We start from the raw sequence: 24,396 nt of genomic DNA on the forward strand, positions 1-24,396 counted from the left end.
ACCCTGGTCTAGGAGGTCGCACTCAAGGTGGGCTTGACAGGGCTGTAGGGCTAAGGGTTATCTGTTCATATTCTTCCCACTCTCAAGGTTGAATTGGGGCAAAATCTTAGGCAAGAGCTGCTAGAGAGACAGAGCGAACCCCAAAGAAAAGGCCCTGGAGAGGTGAGCCATTCACTCCTGCTCATTTCATCTACTGCAACACAAATGGAAGGTTTTAGTGACATATTTCGGAGCTGGCCAGGCGACATGACCAGACTCTTCCTAAGGTGGCCTTAGGAAGAGTCTGGAAACGTGAGGTGTAGCTGGAGAGCTGGCTATGCATTTCAGCTCTGACCAACAATTTCGAAGGAAGCCCCCAGAGGCTGGGTGCTACTTGCTCACCATCAGTGTCTCACAATGAGAAGGCTTGTTGTTTGTTTCCTTGCTTTTTAATGGTTTCTTCAATGTGTTTAGCATGTACAGGATTCTGTTATCAGAATAAAAGATTCTGGCTGTGATGGATCCCTTACGCCCACAGGAACATCAGCGCAGCCCTTCCACTCCTTCGCGGTCCTACTTCGCGCTGCCAAAATCCCACACCGCCCTGTGAAGTTAAGGCTGCAGCTCTATTTACACAATACTAAATGATTTATCTGAACACACGCAGGCCATGGCCTGTTTCGATAAGTATGATTTCGCTGGTGGATTTTGCCATTCTGCATTTCCGCCTTAAACCATAATGGTTCTCTTCTGAGTTGGGGATAAAAAAAAATAAAAAAATAAAAATCTAGTGTTGCATCCAAGTGAGCTCCATCCATGGGCAGAGGTGGTTAGCATTTTTTATGAAGAGAACAGGTTTGCTTTTCAAGGATTCAAAGCTTCCAATTATATTCAAAAGATAGTACAGGCCCTGTAAATGCCTATGAAGTCTTAAAGAAAAACACATTTTGCTTCATGACTAGGGGGAAAGTGACCTCAGCTTGGGTAACTGGAAGCCTGATCATAAATGAACTCATTTTGAACGCAATTCCCAGTTACCTGGGACAGAAGGAAACCAAAGAACATCACAAAGCATGTTAGGGTTTTGAATACCTAGTGAATTCAGGAAGGCTGTGCTGACATTTGTGAGTAAAAAACCCAGGCTGTCTTTTTGCAACACACTGCAATCCCTTATTCTTTTAAAGGAGGTTAGTGAACATTTTCCATAAAGTTTATTTCTAGTGGATCATCCTATAGGACTCTACCATATTTATAATCACATTTGAAATTTCACACTGACGGAGTCATGTTCTTGCTCTTCCTGAAATATTCATGTTCTCTTTACATACTGGAATGGATGTGGAGAGAACCTTGTCAGACCTTTTGCATGTATGAAGGCTGCTTGTGGCAGTGCAAATATTAAAACCGAAAGGATACAGGAATGCTTACACAGGTCAGGGGAGAGGAGGTCACAATTAAGTACGGTGTCAGGGCTCACTCTGCCAGCAAATTCTGGGGAGTATGGGATTTTTGGAAGGTAAGGAAAGATTTCTCGTAGCCAGTAATCAAAGTTGTGGAAAGTGGATATTGGGCAGGCTCAGCAAAAATATTCTTGGGTATGAAAAAAAAAAAAAAAATGTATAGAAAAACAGAGAAAGTGCTAAGTCAATTTCCTGCACAACTGACATGAAATACCCACCTTTACAAAGAAAGCACTCAGGCAGGTTGACTCTATTCATTATGCCCGGGTGGGAACAGGACTGGTTTGCTGGAGCCAGTCACTAGCTCTGGCCCCTGCTTTTTTCTGCATTTTTATCCTCAGACATCACAGAAGGGCAATTCGGTGACAAGAGGTGTGTGACAAACAGCCAGCCCATCAGAAACCCCCCTGATTGACTCATCATGCCTTCTCCCAAGCCATGACCCCTGACATGTCCACAGGGCAAGGAAGAATGTCACCAAAGCTATTTTGGTCAGTAGATGAAATTACCCAAAGGTAAATAAACATTCGCCTTCTCTTAGAAAAAACAAATCTGGGTGAAGACAAACCTAGAAAAGAAAACCAACCCACATGCAAACAGGAATAAAAAATATTTTTACACTCTTTGCACTTCAGCTGAACAGTGGTGAGAGAGGGAAGGTCACTCAGGGCCTGTCATCGCAAAAGAATGATTCATGTGACCGTTTTGTCTTAATTACTCAGAACAAGCTGTTGTTGCTGTTTATCAGGAAGAGCAGATACATCAGTGTCTTCTGACAGAAAAAGTGATCGCCATCAGGATGGTGATGACCAGGATGACGGCCAGGATGACGACCAGGATGCGGTTCTGGATGATTCTAGGAGACAGCAAAGAAAAAAAATAAATTCACACAGATTGTCAGAGTACATTCTGACAGATCGTCCAAGGTCGAGTCGGATAAGCACATTATGGCTTCAGAGGTGGCGGGGAAGGGGCCGGGGGTGGTGTGTGTGTGTGTGTGTGTGTGTGTGTGTGTGTGACCATGCAGCTTTTTGGTTCTACAAACGATCCACGAGGTAATGAACGACTCCACAGAGATTGTCATGCTGCACCGGGAGAAATGCTTTCTGCGAAGAAGCCAAAGCGAATCAAATGGCGTTCCAGGTTCAGAGGGCCACGTAGCAATCTTTAAGTGATCAAGGGCCCCGTGTGAGCTTCTCTTTGTAATTTAAAATGTGAGACAAGCCTCATTTTTTTGCAGTGTTTCCTGTTCAGGTAAAAGACTCCAAGGAAACATATGTCAGTAAGGTACCTACCTGTACGAAAATACCTGGGGAAAAGTAAAAGAGACGTGGGGAGAAAAGGACAGGATTAAGAAGCAAGTGTCAAACGTGAAGCTCAGGCTGTGAAACTGTCATCTGTCACCGGGGCTCACGCTCTGTGACGCCAGGAGGAAACGTTACATATGCTCCATAGCACAAAAAAAAAAAAAAAAAAAAAAGGAGGAAATGAGAACTAATACAAAGCACCCGAGTGCCTCGCGTGCTTTGGTCGGTGGGCCCTCCTCTCCAGGGACTCCCACCCCCTCAGCTCAGGTTCTGCCACATGCTGACGGGGAAACTGCAAGCTCAGGAGAATGGGAGCAGAGACACCTGCTCCAGGATGCCTGCAGAGAGCTTCTGATGAAGTTGTTTCATAATTTGTTACCTCACTCTGTGAAAAGAGGTCGAACAGCAGAGTGCTTTGTTGAGCCTTTCAAAGGGAGCTGGGGTCAAAGAGCCTTGCCCATGCTCGCCCCACAGAACCAAACACACAGAAATAGAGATGGAGCGGTTGGCAGTTAGCAGGCTGTCCACCTGGCTAAGACCCCACAGCAAACCCCACCCACCCATCCTCCACATACCAAGCAGAAAAAGGTCTGCCATCTTAGTCTACACATGGATTCTTGCACTGGGCATCCATAAGAAGAGCTAGGTGGGACTAGCCAGGCCTCCAGTTTCACAGGGACTCTACCCTCCTACTTTGCATCTTCGAGAAGAAATATTTGCAAACCTTTTCTAGCTTCTGGATGAGTTTCTTTCTTGGAAGGATGACGACAGCCTTGTGGTTTCAGCTGGAGTCCTTACCCACCCCCTTCTTCCCCAAACCTAAATGGATGGATGGAGACGGTCACATCAGACAGGCCCACTCCCTCGCGGCCCCCTTGAAGGACTGGCTCCCTCTCCTCCTGACAGGTTACAAAATGATCACATTTGCTGACACGTCTTCCGCAAAACTGCTTTAGTGTCTGTGTCCACTTTCCTCGAAGGAGATGAATGGTCTGCTCGGTCCTCATTCATCACGTCCGGCTCAGCTAAGATCTGTCTCGTTTATTTCTTCCCTTCCCCACTAGAAAGGCTGCGCCCCGACATTAATTCTCCTGCGATGACAGCTAATTCACACTTAACAGGCCATGTTTACGCAGGAGGTACGAAGATTCTCTGTCCCCCCAAAAAGAAGAACGGGGCTTCAAGGCTTGTTAAAATGAGGCTGATTATGAACACTGCTCGGTGTTACTTGGTGTCTTGATGTAAAACCCAAATTGATTTTTTCCTCCTTTTCTCTGGAAGGGGCCAAAGGCTCCAGAACAGTCCCTACACATCTCGCTTGCCCAAGTGACTGTCACAATCTCTATTTACCACAGTCACCCATATCAGACTTGCAGAGGAAATCAGCCACACTGAGACTCAGCAGTGAAACAGATTAAAAGCATGAAAACTCTTTAAAATTCTGCCTTAAGTACACGTTGGTAGCGTGTCTCTTGGTTGACAACCATTTTATTTGTAGGCTGAGGGCCCCAAGGCATCCATGATGCTCATTTATAAAGGATTAACGGTGGGTGTTACTTGTTTAATCTTCCAATCTAGGCATGGTTAGAAAAATGAATACACAGGAATCCTAAGTTTTCAGCTCTTCCCTGGCCTTCCTAATTGGGCTTCCCTCATCTCAATGCAAAGAGGCGTGCACTTCACACATGATCTTTCCTAAAAGCTTGTACCTTTAGTTCACTCAGTAGACACCCATCCAAGACGGTAACTTCACCGCTGGGTCGCAAACCGAACTGCCCACTCCTTCCTTGGTGGGTCCATAGTCACCTCTCCAGCCCCAGGGTCTGGCACAGTTACTCACACATAGGCACGCAAATAGAACTGTCCAAAGGATGGTAATGAAAGAACGCAGCCCCTGTAATTGTCATCCTTCCATTCAAGGGACAAAGAAGATCTGTGAAAATGTAACTTGCAGAAAAGATGTCAGGGAGTTTGAGTAGAAAAGGCTGCAGTTAAAAGTCAAAGGAAACCCCCCAAAGATGGAACTTCATACCAGTGCCTTCCCAGAGCACTACTGGGTCTTCTCCTTGAAGCTAGGAGAAGGAATGGTCCTTGCGGAACTGAAGTGTGTGCTGGTGGTCAGCAGGAGAGAGCATTTGCTTTCAAACCAAAGGCTGGCAGATATTTGGGATGATGGGTACAGAGGGGCAAAGAGAGAGTTGGAGCAGACAGGGTGGGGAGTAAGCTTGACTCTGGCCAGGCCACCAACCCAGCTTTGGCTCTCAAATGCTCTGGGCAGATACAGTGCCTCTAAGGACCAGAAGAATGAGCTGTTGGGCCCTTTAGTGGACAGGTCAGAGCCAGCCTGCAGAGGGGGGAACAAAGGCTGGCATTGGTGGACCCCATCTGTGAACAAGCCTAAGTACCATCAGAGCCAGGGGCTGTTGGCAGGTATTGCTGTAGGCAAAGCAGGAAAGAATGCAGAGTTCAGAATCAGAAAAACAGACAGGAAGAAGAGTTCCCAGCTAGTGAGCCAGAGAAGAAACTTTGGGGAAGCCCAAAGTATCTTCCTTCTTAACTTTGGGCAAAGAGGGGGTGGGGTGGACTTATGTTCAACTAGGTATGCAGCAAGCAGTCTTAATCTCCCTTTTGAAAATGCAAAGTGTGTTTACTGAGTAAATAATTTAAGAAAGAATATACACTTGAAAGAAGACATCCATTGAACCAGCCAGGCTAAATTGCCTCCAGGCAAAAACTTGTGCATTTGCATGCTGCATTCTATTAAGTGAGCACACTGTGGCTTTAAAAGAATGCAGAGCCAAATTAAAAGGAATGTGGGCCCAAAACATCAAGGATTCTCCAAGTTTACATTATGAATCACAGTGCTGTTGATACAAGATGAATTAACCATTTACTTTGAGGGTGAACTCCTAAAGTACTATTGAAAATACTGATTCTGCGTGGACCCAGGGAGCAGCTAATCTCTCCATTGCAGTCTCCTCCCCCTCTGGAAACAAGCTCTTGCGTGTGGCAGCCAGAATCACAGAAGACTGGTTAACGTGCCATAGGCAGGCAAGGCACCTGGCACAGTTCTCTGCTTTTGCTTGAGGAGCCCAGGAATTCCACTGTAGCAGGCGTTACCAGCATTCACCAGTACTAGTTCTCTATTTCTAGGCACAGACTGACCTTACCTGTCCCTTGATGTTAGGCATGGCCATGTGACTTGTTTTAGTCAATGAAATGTGAGCAAAAGTGCTGGGCATCACTTCCAGGTGGAGGCATTTCACTTCCAGTGCTTGACTCTCCAGCTGGCTCTTCCCTTGCTGTTCTGATTTAAGAGACTGTATGTCCCAGGAGCACAGTTCCAGGACGGTGGAGACTCCTTCTACTTGAATCCCTGAATCAGAACATGGAGGGCCATTGCCCTGGAGACTCACCTGCACTCACAGTGGACTTGTATTAAGCCAATGAGATTTGGGGGTTGTTTGTTACCTCAGCATGACATAAGCTACCCTGAGTGACATACTGTCATCCCCTTTCTCCAACAAGATGGAGTGTCTGGCCAAGTCAGGTGAGGATCTGGTTGAATGTATTCCAGAAGCCAAGGTATGATAAAGATTGATAGGACTTCTTTCCTTTAAGAATAGGCTTTTGCCTCTTGGTTTTCAAAAGCTGAGATCATGACACGTCTCACTAAAGACTCAGGTGTTTCCTCCAGCTGTAACCAATGCCCCTGTGTGCTGATGAATGCTGGTATCACACATGATGTGCAGGTGGGCGCTCTGCTTCCCTTGTATAACAGACATATGTTGGCAGCATCATTCCAAACCTCTGGCAGCATCATTCCAAACACCCTAGCCCCAGGGTTAGAGCGGTGACTTAGGCTAAGATAGTGACTGGACCAGGAGCAGCCATGTGACTGAAGCCCGTCCAATAGAGTGAATCTCAGAAGCTTTGCTTGGAAGGCTGGGTCATCTGGACAGTGTGCTGTGTGGACGTTAGGCCTGGATCTGCTGCAGCCATTTTGTTTCTATAAGGAAAGCCAGCCTATGAAAGAAACTGATTCAGGGAGGACAGCAGAGTTGAAAGAATGGCAGAGAAATGGAACCCCAGTCCTGAAGACATGAGGAACCTCTATATGAAACTACTCTTGCTTTGGACTTTTAGTTATATGAGAAAATAAATTAACTTTCTTTTTCAAGTCAGTTTGAGTTACATCTTCTGTTATTTGTGACCAAAAAGCATTTTTAGGTTGATTTACCCTGATTCTAAAATCAAGTCCTTGATCTACTTTCCCCACCTTTTCTGAGAAGAATTTCCTGACCACGCCCCTCTCTCGCTCTTACGTTTCCCTGTGCCTCTCTCTTACTACTACGCTTACCACACAGTTTTAGGATTTTGTTTCTGTGCAGGTTTCTTCAATAAAAGTGGACCTTCTGGAGTCTGAATCTCCTCTGTCTTTTGTATTACCAGTGCCTAAAACAGAGCTTAGCATTGATATTCTCAAAAAAAAAAAGACAAAGCAGGGTGGCAGGGTGGCTCAGTTGGTCAGAGTGCGAGCTCTCAACCACAAGGTTGCCGGTTCAATTCCCGCATGGGATGGTGGGCTGCGCCCCCTGCAAGTAAAGATTGAAAATGGCGACTGGACTTGGAGCTGAGCTGCGTCCTCCACAACTAGATTGAAGGACAACGACTTGGAGCTCATGGGCCCTGGAGAAACACACTGGTCCCCATTATTCCCCAATAAAATTTATTAAAAAAAAAAAGAAAGCTTGCTGAATGCATGACTGAGAGCTTCTACCCACACACGTGCTCCCTGACGGTTCATGTAGTTAGTGTTCTTCCTGGTTTCTAAGGGCTGCTTGTAGACAAGCACAGCTTTAGGAGTTAGCTCTCAGCCACCTCCTATTAAGGATGCCGGCAATGTCCAACCCTTTTATAAGCCTGCATTCATTAGCTGGAGAGTGCACGACACTCCACGGGTTCAGTGCCCCATCCTGCACATGCTCTCCTGCCTGGCCTGACCAGGCCTGAATAATGATGCCCCACCTTTGGGGTCTGACAGAACAGTGACAACTGGCAGGACAATTAGCAACCGTGAGAGCATGAGATAAACTCTGTGCAAAGGAACCTATACCTGCATCTCTCTGGGAACTTCCCCAAAACAAGGGCCAAGGGAAAGCCTCTCTAAGTTCTATATCCAGTTCAATGTTAGTTGAAAGAAATGAAAACAGGAGTAGGAGGAAATGGTTATTGTCATCAGTCAACTAATTTTAATTTGTTTAAAATTAATTTTAAACAATAAAATTAATTTGTTTAACACTAATTTTAATTTGAAGCATTAGTTTCAAAGCTGGGTGCGCGGTTACCTTCGAGCTAGAGTAGTGTGGTTATTATGCCACCTATTATGTCCACCCAGGGTCTTCTAGGTCCTGCATCTTTGGGAGGAATCCCCAGCCTCATCCCAGGAATTCAAGGGGGGCTGACCCCACTTGCTGATTCCACCGGTGGACATATGGCTCAGGCAGGCCCAGCTAATTATAGCTCTCTATCCCTTGCATAACCATTTGTTCGGGAATTGGCATGCCACCCAAGCCAGACAGAGTCTTCTGGGGACTTTTTTCCTGGAAAACCAAGGAAAAAGTTCTTCTCTTTACTGGGATTGACTATAGGGAACCTGGAGCCACTGGGGGCCATTCTGATTGCCAGGCAGGAGAGGAACCTGCCTGAGGGACGCCAACACAGAGCACAGTAACGGAGAAAAAAGGCAGATTCCTGAAGGCATCATTGCAGCCCCTCGATCCTGCTGTGTGCCTGAAACCTGAAGAGTCACATTTAAAATTTCTAGTTATAGGAGCCAGATGACCCAGCATCCCAAGCAAAGCTCCTCAGATTCACTCCATTAGACTGGCTTAAGTCACATGCTTGCTCCTGGTCCAGGAGTTGGTTGGGACTTTCAACCATAATCATTGTACTGAGTTGAACAGTTGTCTCCCCACAAATTCATGTCCACCTGAAACCTCGGAAAGTCTTTGCAAACAGGGTCTTTGCAGACATAATTCATTAAGGATCTTAAGACAAAATCATCCTGGATGTAGGGTGGGCCCTAGATCCAATGACTGGTGTCCTTATAAGAAGAGAGGACACAGAGAGACACAGGGAAGAAGGCCATGTGGGGTCAGAAGCACAGACTAGAGTGACACTGCCACAAGCCAAGGAATGCCTGTGGCCACCAAAAGCTGGGAGAGACAAAGAAGGGTCCTTCCCCAGAGGCTTCAGAGAGAGCACGGCCCTGCCAACTCCTTGATTTCAGACTTCGAGCCTCCAGAAGTGTGAGAGAATACCTTTCAGTTGTTTTAGGCCACCCAGTTTACAGTACTTTGTTACTACAGTCCTCAGATACAAATACGTGGAGTTCTGGGTTCCAGACCAGGTACGGGCTGGTCATCTTGTCTTGGCCTTCACGATGCCTATTCTGCAGGTGTCCACCTGCTTCCCCATCACTGCCTCACACAATTCCTGTGGAGCTGGACAAAGGACAGGACAGCGTCAGCATGTTTCTGTGAAAGCTCTGCTGACGGCTGTGCGGCTCATGATCTTCAGGAACCACAGATTTCTTCATTTCAGAATGAGAAGTTCCAATCGTGAGCAGTGCAGGCAGCTGCCCAAAGCCGTGTGAGATGAGGGAACTGAGGGGGCATGTCCTACAAGACTCCCGTCTCTGGGACAAGACATGTAAAAGAGAAAGAAAACCAGATGTTGTCTCTGGGCCAACTTCCTAAGCCATCACCCACCATTACACCATTAAAAGTCTGCATTTACTGACACGAGTTCAGGAGTAGTCAGTTATCCAGGGGGCCCTGAGGGAATAGGACACAGGAGAAATAAGGTTTGATAGGTGTCAGAATGAGCACGCTCTCCAGTGAGGAAGTGAGGAGACAGGAGGCAGCATGTCCGTCCCAGCACACCTATGTCAGGGTCTGAGTGAGGACGGAGGAGCTTTGCCCCATTTCCGAGTCTCTGCTCAGTTTACTATGGATCAGCACACTTTTTCTGTGAAGGGCCAGACAATAAATGTATTAGTTTGCTAGGGCTGCCAGAACAAAGTACCACACCCTGGGGGGCTTACACAACAGAAATGTATTGTCTGACAGCTCTGGAGGCTGGGAGTCCGAGATTGAGGGGCCAGCAGATCTGGTTCCTTCTGAGGGCTGGCGGGAGAATGTGTTCCAGGCCTCTCTCCTTGCTTCTGGTACTTTTCTGGCCTTTGAGGTTCCTTGGCTTGTAGAAGCATCACCCTGATCTCTGCTCTCATCCTCACATGGCATTCTCCCTGTGTGCGCATCTATGTCTAAATTTCCTCTCTTAATGAGGACACTGGTCTTATTGGATTAGGGGACCACTATGTCTCCGGTAACTAATTATATCTGCAAAGACCCTATTTTCAAGTAAGGTCACACACTCTGAGGTACCGGGAGGTTAGGACCTCAACACATAAATCTGGGGGACAGGAAGAGGAGGGGAGAACACAATTCAACCCATAGCAGTAAATATTTTAGGCTGTGTGGACCACATGGTCCCTGTGGCAACTACTCAACTTGACCCTTGTGCACAAGCAGCTATGGACAATACGTAAATCAGCGAGCATGGCTGTGTTCTAATAAAACTTTCTTCACAGGCACTATGAGTTGAACTTCATGTAATTTTCACATGTCAACAAATATTCTTCTTTTGATTTTTTTTCCCAACCATGTAAAAGTATAAAAGGCATTTTTATCCCATGGGCCATATAAAAACAGACAGTGAGCTCAACTGGGCCTGTTATCTGTGGTTTGCCCACTCCTGGTCTAAAAGCTAACAGCTATCGAAGGCAGGCCTTTGTCTGCTGGAGAACATGGTGGCCCTTGGACCCTGCACAGACTGGTATGGCAGGTCTGGCCAAGTCCCGTGGAAGAAAAGGGAAACCCTGAGTCCCTGCCCTATGGGAGCTTATAGGTGTCACAATGAGCACTCAATTACAGAAGCCTGACAACAAAGGCCGTAATTAGCGTAATGGCAAGGCCAGGACAATTTGTTATGTGCCCACAATCCTGGGGTGACCTGGAGCAAGTCACTCCATGACACTTGGGTTTCAGTTTCTTCCCAAGCAGAACAAGCCAGCTCACCACCCACCCCAGGGAGAAGAGGATTAGCTCATTAAAGATTAGAAAGCACTTTGAAAAGGTAAAGCCCTTTATATGCGTGCAGTCAGCAAATAATTCTGTGAGAGGAGACTTCATTTCAGGAAAGGTGAGAGGCAAGCGGAAAGTTGTCAGAGGCCGAGAAACTGCCTGGGAAACTTCCACTGGCTGGTGGAGAAGGTGGAGGCAGGAGTCCTGGAAACTTCTGCCTCCCCAAGCCCTCCAGGCTTCATGTTCCCACAGGCCGGTGTCTATCTGGGCCTCACAGTGACACTGCCCCCGGCTGGCAGAGCCTTCTCTCTGAGATGGTGGCATAAACATCAAAAGTGAAGGCAGGGCATCCATTGGCTGGCTCGGTGATCGCTTCCCTGCCTGGGAAGGAAGCCAGCTCGAACCCGTCAGAGCCCACGTATAAGTCTGATGGGTTTTGATCAGTGATAGTAGTTACACTGCATTCTATGTTGCCAAACATGTACATCAAATTTCAGCCTGGGCACCATGGCCGCTGCCATTTTCAGTATGGACTTGATGATGGCAAGGGGCCTACAGAGTGGCTTTGCGGGCTGTTGGGCTTTCAGATAAGATCACGGCAGCTTGCCTCAATCAAAGTGCTTGGAAAGAACTTGAAGAGAATTAAATAATGATGCTCTAGAAACGCAAGGTATACTGAATCCCTCCCAGGTTTGCTGACTGCGAGAGCTAGGAAAGATCTCCACAACCTAGTCTGGATTGCTCATTTCAGATTTGAGGACCCTGAGGACCTGAGAGGTGAAGGGCAACACCTAAGGTCAACCATGGGTGGCACAGCCAGGTCTTCGACCCACAGGCCGATTGTTTCACTGTAATACTCATTTTCGTCAGTGTCCAGTGGCATGGTGGTGACTGGGCATAATCGCAAGTCAAAACATGGCAAGTCTGCTGTAAATAGGGACCATTCAACACAACCAAGGAACACAACGCAAAACCTAGCAGTGTCCCCACCTCTTACTGAGCCCGACCCAGTGCCACTGCTACGTAAAACGAGTCGGGGCGTGGAGGTCTGAGAACACTGCTTCCCAAACTCCAGGCTGAGGCTGGAGCGAGAAAAGAGGAGCCAGCCGAGAAGGCTGTGCTTTCCTGAAAACAAGATCGCTCAATGCAAAGAACTCTTTTCCTCTGACACTGCGCCCTTTCTCCTGCTTTAAGTATTCACATGTCCTTTAGTTTATGGAGTGATGGTTAAATAGATGACAGGTATTTTCCCTACTGTCCTTATTTGGACATTGGAAATGTACTCCTTTGAAATGACTCTGTCTGACTTGGCAAAATAAAAAGTGGACAGTCCTCAGGCAGTCCTCTGTTTAGAAAGAAAAAGTTCCAATCCGGTAATTGTAATGGTTCACGAACCCCGGACCTAACCATGCCACCCAGGTCTATTCCCTGGCGAATCCTCCTGGGGCCGCTACAGCGTGGAGCCCATGGTGCCAGTGACACCGGTGACGGCAGTGATGCCAACGTGATGCCACACCAGCAGCTCCTACTGACTGGGCATTTACTCTGGGCCAGGTGCTGTTCTGGCATTTTCTATACTTCCTTGAACCTTCACAACAATCCTAGGAGGCAGCGACTATTATCATCCCCATTTTTACAGAGAAGTTATCCGCAGCTCCAACCTCGTCTCCACCCCTGCAGGACACGCAACGTAGAAAGTGGCTATTTGTCTAACTGGTACGTCCTATATTCTCTAGCAGACTCTCCTGTGTTGTCTGAAGGGCGAGTCTTCGACCTCTTTATATTCTTCTCCTTAGACACGGTAATTGGATATGCAAGTTAATTTTTGTTGAAAGTATGCAACACTAATTAAGCAAAGTCAAATCTTCTTAGTGCCTAGTGTAAGTACACAGGAAATGGGTAAGAAAATGCTCATTTTCATCCAGTAGCACATTTCATCAACTTCTAGGTAAATGCATGATCACGTGACCCCTCACCAGATTTGGGGACGGAGAGAATGACAATTGCCCTCTGGGGGCTGCTCACTGGTGACTGCCATTGCCCAGTGATCTTGTACCACACGATTTTTTATTATGTCTATGTGGCCCATCATACAGATGAGGGGATACGTTACAGAAAAACTCTGGGTCCACTGAAGATTAAATGTAACGCATCTGTTGGAATAGACAGAAAAGAAAATCAGGTGGAAGAACAAGCTAGACTCACCGTGTGATCTTGGAAAAGGACTAAAGGTCTCTGTTCTTGAGTTTAGCCTCACATAAAATGTTCCAAAGGAATCTCTCCCAAGTATTCTAGGGGTGGGGTATGGGTAGTGATGTAACTTCTAGACAATCTTAAAAAGGCAAAGTGTCTTGTTCTGGTCTTGGATGTTTACTGCATCTGTGGTGTCATTTAATCTCCACAGTGACCCTGATTTATTAGGACCCAGACGTGGTGTTTCAGGCCCACCCAGAGAGAAGACGAGGCCCACTCCAGACGTGGTCCTGCTAAAGTTCTCAGGGAAGGCAGATCATCACTGGTGCCCAGGCCAGGATGGCCCCCTTCCCGACCCCCGATTTAGGTGCTTCTTGCCCCCTTTTACCTCCTGCTGGGTGCCCTGAGGGAGGTCCCTGTTCCCACTGGGTCCTGCCTCTATAATATGAAGCAACCCTACTGCCCTCCTGAACTAGCCACCCCCCGGCTAAGGGCCCCTCTCTCTCTTCACCCTCCAGAGAAGCTGTGAACTACATTTGGGCAGAAGCTGGTCAGCTACCGTCATTTTTGGAGCCAAACTTCCTGGATTCGAATCCAGGATCTGCTGCACACCAGTCGTGCAGCCTTGGGCAAGTTACTTCACTACTTCTCTGAGAGTGTGTCCTCTGGACTCTTTTAGTGTGAATGCATTCTTGATTTTGTGGACTGACGGCAGTGTGATTTCCCAATGTCCTTACTTGGATATTGGAAATGGACTCGTTCCTTGGAAATCACTCTCTTACTTGGCAAAATAAGAAGTGAACAAACCTGCTTTAGTCCTCTATCTAAAAAAGAAAAAGAAAAGGGCTAATCCAAGGAATCTGAAAGCGCCAAAGAACCAATGCTTTGCCGTCCTCATCAGAATCATGGGCCTAATAACAGCAGTGCCTTGCTCAATGAATTAAGTTAATAAATATATGAGTTAATTCAACACAAAGTGCTCCGATCAGTGTTTGGCGACAGTAACCGTGCCGGGTATAACTATAACAACGATTGCTACTCCACTCACATTGTAACTACCTCCAATCTCCCCACAGTGAGCCCTGAAACTCCTCTTGTTCCCCACCCCGAACTGACAGCCTCCTGCTTCAGGGGCCCTGGCCTGGGAAACCTGCAGGTCCCTCAGATCCTTTCAGGCCCCATCCCAATGATGGCCCTGATTAGCTTGCCTTGTGGGGTCCAGGCTGAGCCATTTCCTAGACACTCCATTTTCATCAGCTACTCAAGCACCCAGGAAGGTGGGGGCTGCCCTTTCGTTTCCAGCTCTGGTAGTTCCAGTCTAGGTGCCTCTTCTGGATCATGGCCGGATGTCACACTGGTGGAGACACGGCTGCCTCGGCTTTTGTGATGGGCTTTGACATTATTTCCTGCAAGACCTGACATCAGATACTTATCTCCTAATAGTCATGGATTTTTTATCTTTTTTTCTTTCCTGATGCCAGGGGGAATGAAACATTTTGGCAGAGGTTTGTCAGCCAGCTGCATCTCTGCCAACGCTTGAGGGATGTGGCGACATTTTATAGACCTTAACGTCACAACTTCTCTCTCTCATTCTGCTTTGGTTCCATGGCAAACTGCGTGGGATCTGCTTTAACTCGTATCCCCACTGAGCCGGTCCTGGGCTGGCTTCTCCTCAGACCCTTCTCTATCCCATCCTCGCTTTGCTCTGCACCACAGAGGGGCTGACGCCCGCTGCCACGCCAGCCCACCCGTCGGCTGCCTTCCTGCAGGGCATGGAATGTGCAGCGGGGGCCGGGGGTGGCAGGCAGAGAGGCCAGGGTGCTCCTCCTTTTCTTTCTCTGCTGTTCCAGCAGCTCTTCTACACTGTGGTTGCCACCAGGCCCTCCATGCTTCCTTCCATCAGGTGACCCTGGTCCTGGACCCCGGACACACTACCCTCCCTTTATCCCCCAGTCCAGGTGGATGGGCTTTCCGCTGATGCTAAGCCCTGGGCTGCCCTGTTCTCCTGGTTTGAGAGCACATGAGCCACCCAGCAGAGTTTGGCTCAAACTTACGATACCTCTTTCACAATCTTTTACCTTAAACGGATTTTATATACCCCAAAGCAGCATTAGTCATTTGGGAGCAGGTGAAGGCCAGGTTAAGAAGGCTTCCTCTGAAGGCCTATTAACGATAAGCACAATGGTTGACTCATAATTCTTTGGGTGGGAGGAGGGTGGGGCGGGGTGATGATCAGATAGCAGGATCCCCAGGTTTGTGCAGGTGAAGCCCCGTCACCTATTCTTCTCTCTAACTAAGGAAGGAGGTCCTGCCAAGAGGGGGCGGGATGTCTGGTCTGAGGGCTGCAGGCATCAGGAGAGGGGATTGGGAGAATGGAGAGTGCTGGCTCTTTTTCTAAATTGGGGGGTGGGAGGGCTTCTCCTGACTACTGCTGGGACTCAAAGAGGGCTCAGTGTGGCCTCATCCTCTGATTTGCCAAGAGAAGCCAGAAACTGTTCTTTCACTGCAAACTCCCAAGTTTTCAATATTGGCAACTAAGTAAAAGTTTTCCAAAACAGTGGGCGGCCAAACCAAGCACATCCGTCAGTGGGGCTGAGTGGGCCCGTGGGTCCTCAGTCTGTGACCTCTGACTAGTTATTAAGGAACAAATGGAAAGGAAGGGGGTGGGTGGATGAGTGCATCCCTGGCCTGTTTCACTGGAGATTCCCTCGGAGGTGGGAAGAGCCCAGACCTCCTGACCCTGCAGAAGTCTGAAGTTCAGCCCTGGCACGAGCATCAATAACCAGGGCCCACGCTGAGCACATCCACCTTAGCCCTTAACTGATTCCTAACCACGGAGTCAAAGGCCAGGGAGAGGTCAACAGAAGCCACAAAGCAGCGGGTGTGCCTGTCGGAGCTCTCACAGGTGATAAAAAGCACAGGCAGAGGTCAGGCCTATATGCATGTCTGCAGCCCCCGTGACCTTCACAGCCTGGCTGGCAACGCTCAAGGAGGATGGTGTGCATCTTATATGCAACGTCTTATAAGCCAGGAAGCCTGCGATGAGAAACCGTGGGGTCTCTGTTGGAGGGTGAGTGGCAAACAGAGGTTTGCAGGATTGCCTCTACTCCCAGTCTGTTGAGTGAGCTTGTGACAAACAAGACAATGTGCCTCAGTTCCTCCATTTCTAAAATGGGGGTAAATATATGTGACCCAAGTAACCCTGAGGATGGACACTGAGGACGATGGCTGTGGACTTGATAAAAATAAAGACAATAAATGGAGTAGAGTGGCCTTTGAACACTTTCTCAGGTCCTTTATTTCGCTGCAATAAATAGAAAAGCCAACCCTAAGTTATGAGGGCTCTTGATGGGCACTGAGGCAAAAGACAAAGGATACACCCTTTCCAGTCATTCTTTGGAGGTACTGCCCTCAAGCTGCCTGGCCTTAATTTTCACAAGCGGATGGTGAACTCCAACCCCTGACTGGCTACCAAACAACACGAAGACACCTAATTACAACATAAGGTGGTGTCACTCCAGGTCCTTGCCAGAGACGACAACCTCAAAGTCCCCTGCTGAACACACGTCAGACGTCCAGCTGAAAAGCAGTGATGATCGAAAAGCCTAATGAATGGAGAGCATCTCTCCTGGAGACACTCCTTTCCCCCTGGAGCACTGGAGCCTGGCATCCACCCTGTACAGTGTAGGTTTGCACATGCACTCTCAGTCGTGCTGGGCACGATGCCACCAGCTTCCACAGAGGGACAGGAAGCGACAGCCCTGTGGAACTTGTATTTCCTGTAGGCATGCTCCTGAACAGATTGTTTATTACCGTGCCCAGAAGGTGTCCCTACAATGACGTCCCATGGGGAGGCGTTCTCTGCCATTGGGTAGGGGAAAGAGCTGTGTTTTTATCTTATGGATATTGACTCGTGTCACTGAAACCATCTTCCTCTTCAAGTCGGCTGCCAGAAAGCCTAGAGAGCAATCTGTGGTCCACATCTCACCAACGGATAGGCTGGTCTACAGTTTGTGCACTAGCCTCACTCCTGACTTCATTTCATATGTAGAAAATCTATTGTTTTGTCTGTACTTCGGTACATTGCTACAAATCCTTTTGGGACCAACATAGGTTTATACACAGGCACTGAAGAACTAAGAAGAGAAAAAGAATTCACATCTTCCTGGCGTGGCTACTTTAATGATTCTGGCTTTATTTTTTCACATATCCCCAAACAATTCTGTACTTTGTGTTTCTTGGAAGGCGAGTTTGCACGTTCACCAAAACAATAGCATATTTCCATTTTTTCTCGACTCTCCTTTCATGGCCAGCACAGGGTGATTTCCAGAATGAACCCAAACTTGGGACTTGGGGTCCCTGGGTCCCCGCCCATAGCTGAGTGCAGTGAATCGTGGGTCCCCTTTGTTCGGGAGATTTACAGCAATTTTCTTAACAACATGGATCTCTTTTGTGAAAGCTGAAGGCGTTCCCAGCAAATGTTGGCTGCAGATACGTTAGCCAAAACGTTACCACGGGCACAGCCCCTTTCCCTGAACAATCTAAAGCATATTTCTCTCTGTATATATTTGGTTTCTCAGATGCCTTAAAGCCTGGAAAACAATCATAGCTGAGGCCATTTCTGAGATGGCACTAAAAGAACCTACTCGGAGACAGATAAAAATAATGAGAATCTTTCTGTCAGGAAAGATTTAGAAAATATCACTGGCATTATTAAAATTTAATTTTTTACTCAGCTTTTTGGTTCCCCTCTCCAGTGATAATGAGCAGGACTGCACACCTCCGCCTGGCTAGCACTTGTTTTGTGCAATAAATTCAGCCTTCGAGTCTGAAGACATTTCAGACAACAGTTTTGACTGCTATAGGCTTATTTTTTACCCTGTGCTGTGCTTTGAGTCTTCCTATAAAAACCAGTTCATGAGATAATTTTCCACAAGGCCAGTGAAACTAATAAAAATAAATTTTGCCCAACTGGTTCAGAGAAATCTTGGGAATAGCCAAGGCAGAACCGTAAAAAAGGAAAACAAAAAAAGAATCAATGTATTCACTAATGGTTTACTTGATAGAAAACTATCAAATTAGCTGACAGGAGATGCTTGGCTGTAGGAATTTTCCTTTCAGCCTGAACAGACCATCTTTTAAGGGTCTAGGAAAAAGTTTTTTCTCCCAGAGGTTGAAGATACTCGAGTAACATAATTCTGAGTTGCCCAACCCTGGGTGACAACAAAGCCGGCAGTGGCCTCTGCTGAAGTCTTGTCCAGACCCTCTTTGTATGCCAGAGAAGCCGGTTTTGTGTATGGGTGGGCTGGGTTTTACATAATTTGCTCTAAGGCTATAGGATCAGTGGATTACGGACTCATCAGTGCATTCAGATACCTTAGGTTCTTGAGACATCCTCATCGGCCTCTGCCATGACCACCCAACTGACCCTCTATTTTGACTTCCTGCCAGCGGAAGTAAGCGTCAAATGGGGCATCTCACTTATAATCTAGAAGCAAGTGCAGAGGCTGGTGGCATGCAGAACACACTCTCTAAAACACACAACTTAATTACCACCTGTATTTCTTTCATTAGTTCAAGACACAAGTTGACATGTCAAAAAGACAAATGGCAAGCATTTACACAGGAAAAAAAAAAAAGATTTGAAGGAAATGTAGCCAATCAGGTCCTGTATCAAACATCACAAGATATACGTGGTGGAAAGAGTAATGGTTGGCACCATGGGGCATCTTCCATTCTAGCTCACTTTACATTTATGAATAAATTCAAGGATAACAACATCTATTCTTTTTTTCTACCTTATAGGTTCTTGTGATGTTCAAATTAGATCACATGTGTAAAAACAGAAAATGCAAAGTTGTGCTCAAAGGAACGTGATGGTATGATGACACTTCATTTAACATTGGTGAGTTGAGAATTGCCACAAAAACCATTCGGATACTGACAATTTTCAAAGAGAAAATATACTGAAATAGAATTAATACTAAAATTACATTGAACATATTTGTTCTTAATGATTCAGAGGTGTAAGAAGATCTTGTCCTATCCTAGTCATCATTAAGACCACCAATTTTCTTGACCATAATGTATTAGTTAAAAAGCAAAGGTTGCAAATAGTATGCATATTATTATGATCCTAATTTTGCAAACAGAAAAATACGTATATGAGCTTAAAGCAAAAATTGGAAAGATATAATTGAAATGATAGTGATGATTGCATCTAGGTGTTGGGATCATGGTGATTTTTAAAATAAATCTATGAATCACCACACTTTTCAAATTTTCTTGGTAAAGAATATGCACTATTTTGAAATTTAAAAAAAAAATTCCGCCTCCATGCAGATGTGCAAAAACATCACCATCTTCCTTGCATAAGATTACAAAATAAATTCTGAGCTCTGTGGTTGTTTGAATTTTGGTGAGATAAAAGTTTATCTGAAATGCATTTCAGATCTTAAAACGAGGCGTGTGGACACTCCCGTTTTCTTTACACGAGTTGGGCTCAGTCAGCTGAGGGCTTTTGCCACACACAACTTGATTGCAAATCATCAGAGACCAAGAAGCAGGTGACTACACAGCACATCTGGGACTGCTGTGACGTTGGAAGGACAAGAGTGCCTGGTCTGATTTCTAGAATGACCTGGTCATTTGCATGGTGGCCTCAGAAGGGGACCTGTGCTTAGCTGTTGGAGCACACAATCAGTCGCTTAGCAGAACAGTGCCACCCCGTTTGGAAAACCAAGGCTCAGTTCAGATTTCCAGCAGCGCCACCAAGGAAGCTATTTCTAAGGATCTAATTGCATTTGTAGCATCTGGCATTTTGCACACTCCATTTTTATGACTTCAGTATGATACACGTTCCGTGAGGCAAACAAACAAAAGAGAGATTAACTGTAGGACACTGGAGTCATGTCAGATATTCCCAGTATAGAAATATTATAATATGCCCTAGAGATCATTCCAGGGCCAAATAAAACATTCCCCAACGTATAGGACCTCGGAAGGAAGACTACTTGGCAGGCGCGGAGAACGGGGATTTACTTCCTTTATTAGGCCAGTACACAGCCTCCGATGCTAACAGGCACTGATAGGAAATGCCAACATTTCAACTTAAATCAAGACTGGAGCCCGTAACATCCACACATTGCCTTTCAGCAGAAGATCACAAACGGCACGAGTCCGGGTTTCTTGTACTAATTGGGGAGGTTTTCTAATTTGCTTATGGTATCTGCCTCATGTTGAGCTAATCTTCCTCCAGTTGCCTCCAAACGCTGTCTGAAATAATCCGCTTACTCCTGGTCTGTCCGCAGTACTTTATATCAAGTAACACGCGCTTCCCCCAACACAGCCACGGCAAAAGGCCGCCGCAGCTCGGCTCTGTGCTCCGACTTCACCGCGAGTGCGACAGTGACAACAGATGCCCCTACAGACAGAAGCGAGGCAAGGGACAACCGTGCAGTGAGGCTTCTGAATAAGTGAGAATGATGAAAAGCTTGCTAACAGCACTAATTAACAACTGAAAGCATAATCTGATCACTGTTTTGAAAAGACCGAGACAGATAATTTTGCTTTCTCAGACAGGCAGGCAAAATATTTTAGGGTGTTCACCACCGGCTCATGTAGTTATTACTATAAACATCCAAACTTGGTTCAAGAAAACTTTTTTTTGTAAAGACGGCTCCTCCCCTCCCACCCTTTTGAACGGCTCACGGCTCACGTAAACATTTAATGACACAGCCAGGAGGAGGCTTAATTGATATGGGCAGGCAGTGCCATTTCAGGAGTATCAAGAGCCCTACCTTGACTCAGGTTTAACGTGTTAAATTTAAAAAGAAATTTTAGGGAAGGAAATGTTTTAATATTCATAAATCAGAATAGCCCAGAATCCTAATGTTCAAAAAACATGCTGTGTGTGTGTGTGTGTGTGTGTGTGTGTGTGTGTGTGTGTGTATGAAAACCCCAATACACAAAACCATGTTGGGCTGTGGTTCAAAGTAGGTGATAGAGAGTGTTGCTGAGGCTACAGCCAGGCTCTCATCCCAGGTGAGCTTGGCTGTGTGACCTTAGGTGGAACACCGTCTCCGCTGGGCCCCCATTTCCTTCTTGCAAAGCGCTGGGTGTGGGGATGTGCAAAGACTGGGGCATTTCGAAGATTCCTTCTGCCACTCAGACTCTACAGTCATCAATTGAAAGGTTCTTGTTCTTTTTCCTACAACTGTATTTATTCTAAACAAGCAAACCCAGCATCTCTTTTCCCTTCCTTTGTAACACATCATATTTGAAAACATTTCCCTCACGTTTCAGGAGTTACTGAAGGGGAAAAAAGTTACATTGCTTAATCCTACTTTATAGGAGTTTGCTCTTTTATTAGAGAACAGACCGAGAACAGTGATCAGTGAGGTATACGAACATACCCCAAGTTGGGGGAAGGAAGAGAGGAAGGCAAAGATGCTGCCTTCAAGTGCCTTGTGGAAATGTATAAAACAAGCAAGTGAGATAGTCCTTTGCCAAACACTGTCATAAATTTTTTATTTGGCAGCTAACATTCTCACTAGTTTTCTTGGCAGCTATTGGGACCTTTAGCAAGAAAGGTGCAGGACAAAAATACCTTGTTTAGAGATGTTTTCAACACTTTCTGGGGTTTTTCAGAACTTCTGCCTGCAGCATATTTTTACAACTATAGTCTCCAATCACCTGATGAGTAGGTGGTGGGGTTTAAACTTTTTTATTTTTTAGAAAAAGAATAGATATAGAGAAAGTGAACAAGCAGTGCAACCCCCCTCTGGCCTTTCACTGAGCCCAACCTTCTCATTTTTTTGTGGTAGGTATTTCTGATATTCATGATTAGGCTACTCTATTTGGACAAAAAACTGAAAATAATATCAGAATGTACCTTTTGTTGGGCCTGGTATTATCTGTATTGTATTCCCAGATGACAGAGATAAATGAAAGTGAAACAAACCGATGACTAGGCCATTTTTCTTCAATGGTTCTGCCAAAAACAGGTCCCACCTATTGCCTTTGGGTCAGTTAATGGACAAAGAGCTGTCCTGGATTAGAAGCTGATATAAGCACTTGAAGATAAGACTTTGGCAGTCAAACTGTCAGTGGTGGAAGAAGTGGATGAAAGCTCCTGGAGCTGTTCATTACCCATCCCTGGAAACCTAGGCACTGAAAGCTCTTTGAGGAAGAGGGCTTGGCATTCTGGGAAATGAGGGGCCAAAATCCACAAGGAGTCAAGGATGAGATCTTTTATTACAACCACATCCTAAATACTGTGTATAAACACTTTGTATAGACTAGCAAAGCAAAATCATTCTACCAGGGGTCTTCCAGCTATGAGCAAAGAGGTTGGCAAATTTACTCGCTCCACAACAAGTATAAAACTGAACAATTGTTAAAACAATCCTTTCAGGGCTCTGGATAATGACCAAAAGCAAAAAATGAATTGAGAAGTGTTTATTCATAGAAAGCTGGCAGAACTTCAGGTAAGAACATCCCCACCTTACCCCCTAGCTTAATTGGCTAGAATGATGGTTTTACCAGGGCAGGGCTGCCAGAGAAGGCTTACTTGATTTGGAGCAGAGGGCAAAACCCATGCCCAGTGTCATTGTCAGTAAAAGGAGCAAATTCGATAGGGAAACGAATGGGGGAAAATCCACAGTTCTGCCAGGTTGTAGTCCCAGCGGGATGAACCAAAAACGTGATAGGGGGATACTAGAAATGAGAGAGCCATCAAAGTGCCAGGAGAGCTCTCTGCACATCTCTTCTTGATTGACAAAGTATGTGCATGTGCTGGGGAGACCTGAGAGACCCCAGTAAAAATCAAAGTCAAGGCGAGCTTGAGAACTGGCTGAACTTTGAATATGCTCCTCAACACACATACCCATCACTTGGGAGAGGATGGAAACCTTATGTGTTCAAGATTTTTGAGCATAATCTCTGCTCAATCATTGGCTATCCACTAAGCTATGCACATAGAAGGGAAACCCCTAGGAAGCCAAGCTCATCACATAAAAATAAGAATTAAACAAAAAACAAAAAACCAACAACTGAGCAGACTGCAGGGGAGATAAAACCTGCAGATTATGTTCAGGCAAGCTTCTGAAAAATATCAGAACGCTGAGGTGTTACGATATATCATCTAAAATGTCTAATTTTCAACAAAAAATATGGTATGTCAAAAAATAAAAGAAAAAATGTGGTCTATAATCAGAGGAAGAAAAACAGTAGAAACTGATTCTGAGTGGTTCTGATGTTGGACTTAGGAGACTTCAAAGGAGCTATTATAAATACATTCAAAGAATTAAAGGAAACTATGCTTAAAGAATTGAAAGAAATTATGATGGCAGTGCCTCAACAAATAGGGAATCTCGAAAGAAAACGAGGGACTATAAAAAATTCTAGAAGTTGAAGAAAAATACAATAGATGAACTGAAGAGGAATCACTGAACTTGAACATTTGTCAATAGAAATTATCCAATCTGAAGACCAAGAAAAAAAGATTGAAGAAAAATGAGCAGAGCCTTAGAGACCAATATGACAATAACAAGCATAACAGTAATGGGAGTCCTAGAAGGAGAAGGGAGAAAGTGGCAGAAAATTATCTTTGAAGAAATAATGACAGAAAGAGAAAATTTCAAAAGCAGTTAAGACAAAAACAACTCATTATGTACAGGCAAACAACAGTATGAATAATGGCTGACTTCTCATCAGAAACAATGGACGGAGAAGACAATGGAATGAGATATTCAAAGTGATGAAAAGGGTAGGGGTGGGGGTAATCTGTCTACAAGAATTCTCTATCTAGCAATACTATCCATCAAAAATAAAGGCAACATAAATATATTTCTAGATAAGCAAAGAATGAGAAAACATTTTTTTGTTAGCAGACTTGCCTTACAAGACATACTAAATGAAGTCCTTCAGGCTGAAAGGAAATGACATCAGATGGTAAGTCAAATCTACAGAAAGAAATTAAGAACACTGGAAATGGTAAATAGAAAAACTGTATCTATATTTTCTCTTTGATTTCCTTAATTTCTTTAAAAAGCATAAAGTTTGCAAAAGCAATAATAATAATTCAACATTGTTGAGTTTATGACATATATAGATATGACAATCATAGTGCAAAGGAAGAGGGAAGAAGACTATATTGGAATAAAGTTGTTTTATTAGAATTAAGTCAATATAAGCTGAAATAGATTGTGAAAATTTAGGATATATACTGCTATTTCTAGAGCAAAGACTAGGAAAATACCAACACCAATGTAGATTAAAAAATCAGCAGATGAATTAAAATCGTAT

General features: G+C 45.4%; 1 protein-coding gene across 4 annotated transcripts in view; it reads right to left on the reverse strand.

Moving 5' to 3' along the window:
* Positions 1-406: 406 nt before the first annotated feature.
* VTI1A (vesicle transport through interaction with t-SNAREs 1A) overlaps positions 407-24,396 on the reverse strand; it is a 323,958-nt gene continuing 299,968 nt past the window's right edge. For 3 of the 4 annotated variants that reach the window (XM_019725148.3, XM_074339066.2, XM_019725145.3), the window contains one exon: positions 407-2,295. Coding sequence is in view for 2 of the 4 variants with exons in the window: in XM_074339066.2 (XP_074195167.1) it covers positions 2,202-2,295 (94 nt within the window). In the remaining 2 variants the exon portion in view is untranslated. The remainder of the gene's footprint in view (positions 2,296-24,396) is intronic. The other variant, XM_019725147.3, reaches the window with a different exon arrangement.

The sequence above is a fragment of the Rhinolophus sinicus genome, chromosome 15 (assembly GCF_057876585.1).
Source record: "Rhinolophus sinicus isolate RSI-liver-muscle chromosome 15, RSI-T2T, whole genome shotgun sequence".
In the NCBI taxonomy this organism is placed as follows: Eukaryota; Metazoa; Chordata; class Mammalia; order Chiroptera; family Rhinolophidae; genus Rhinolophus; species Rhinolophus sinicus.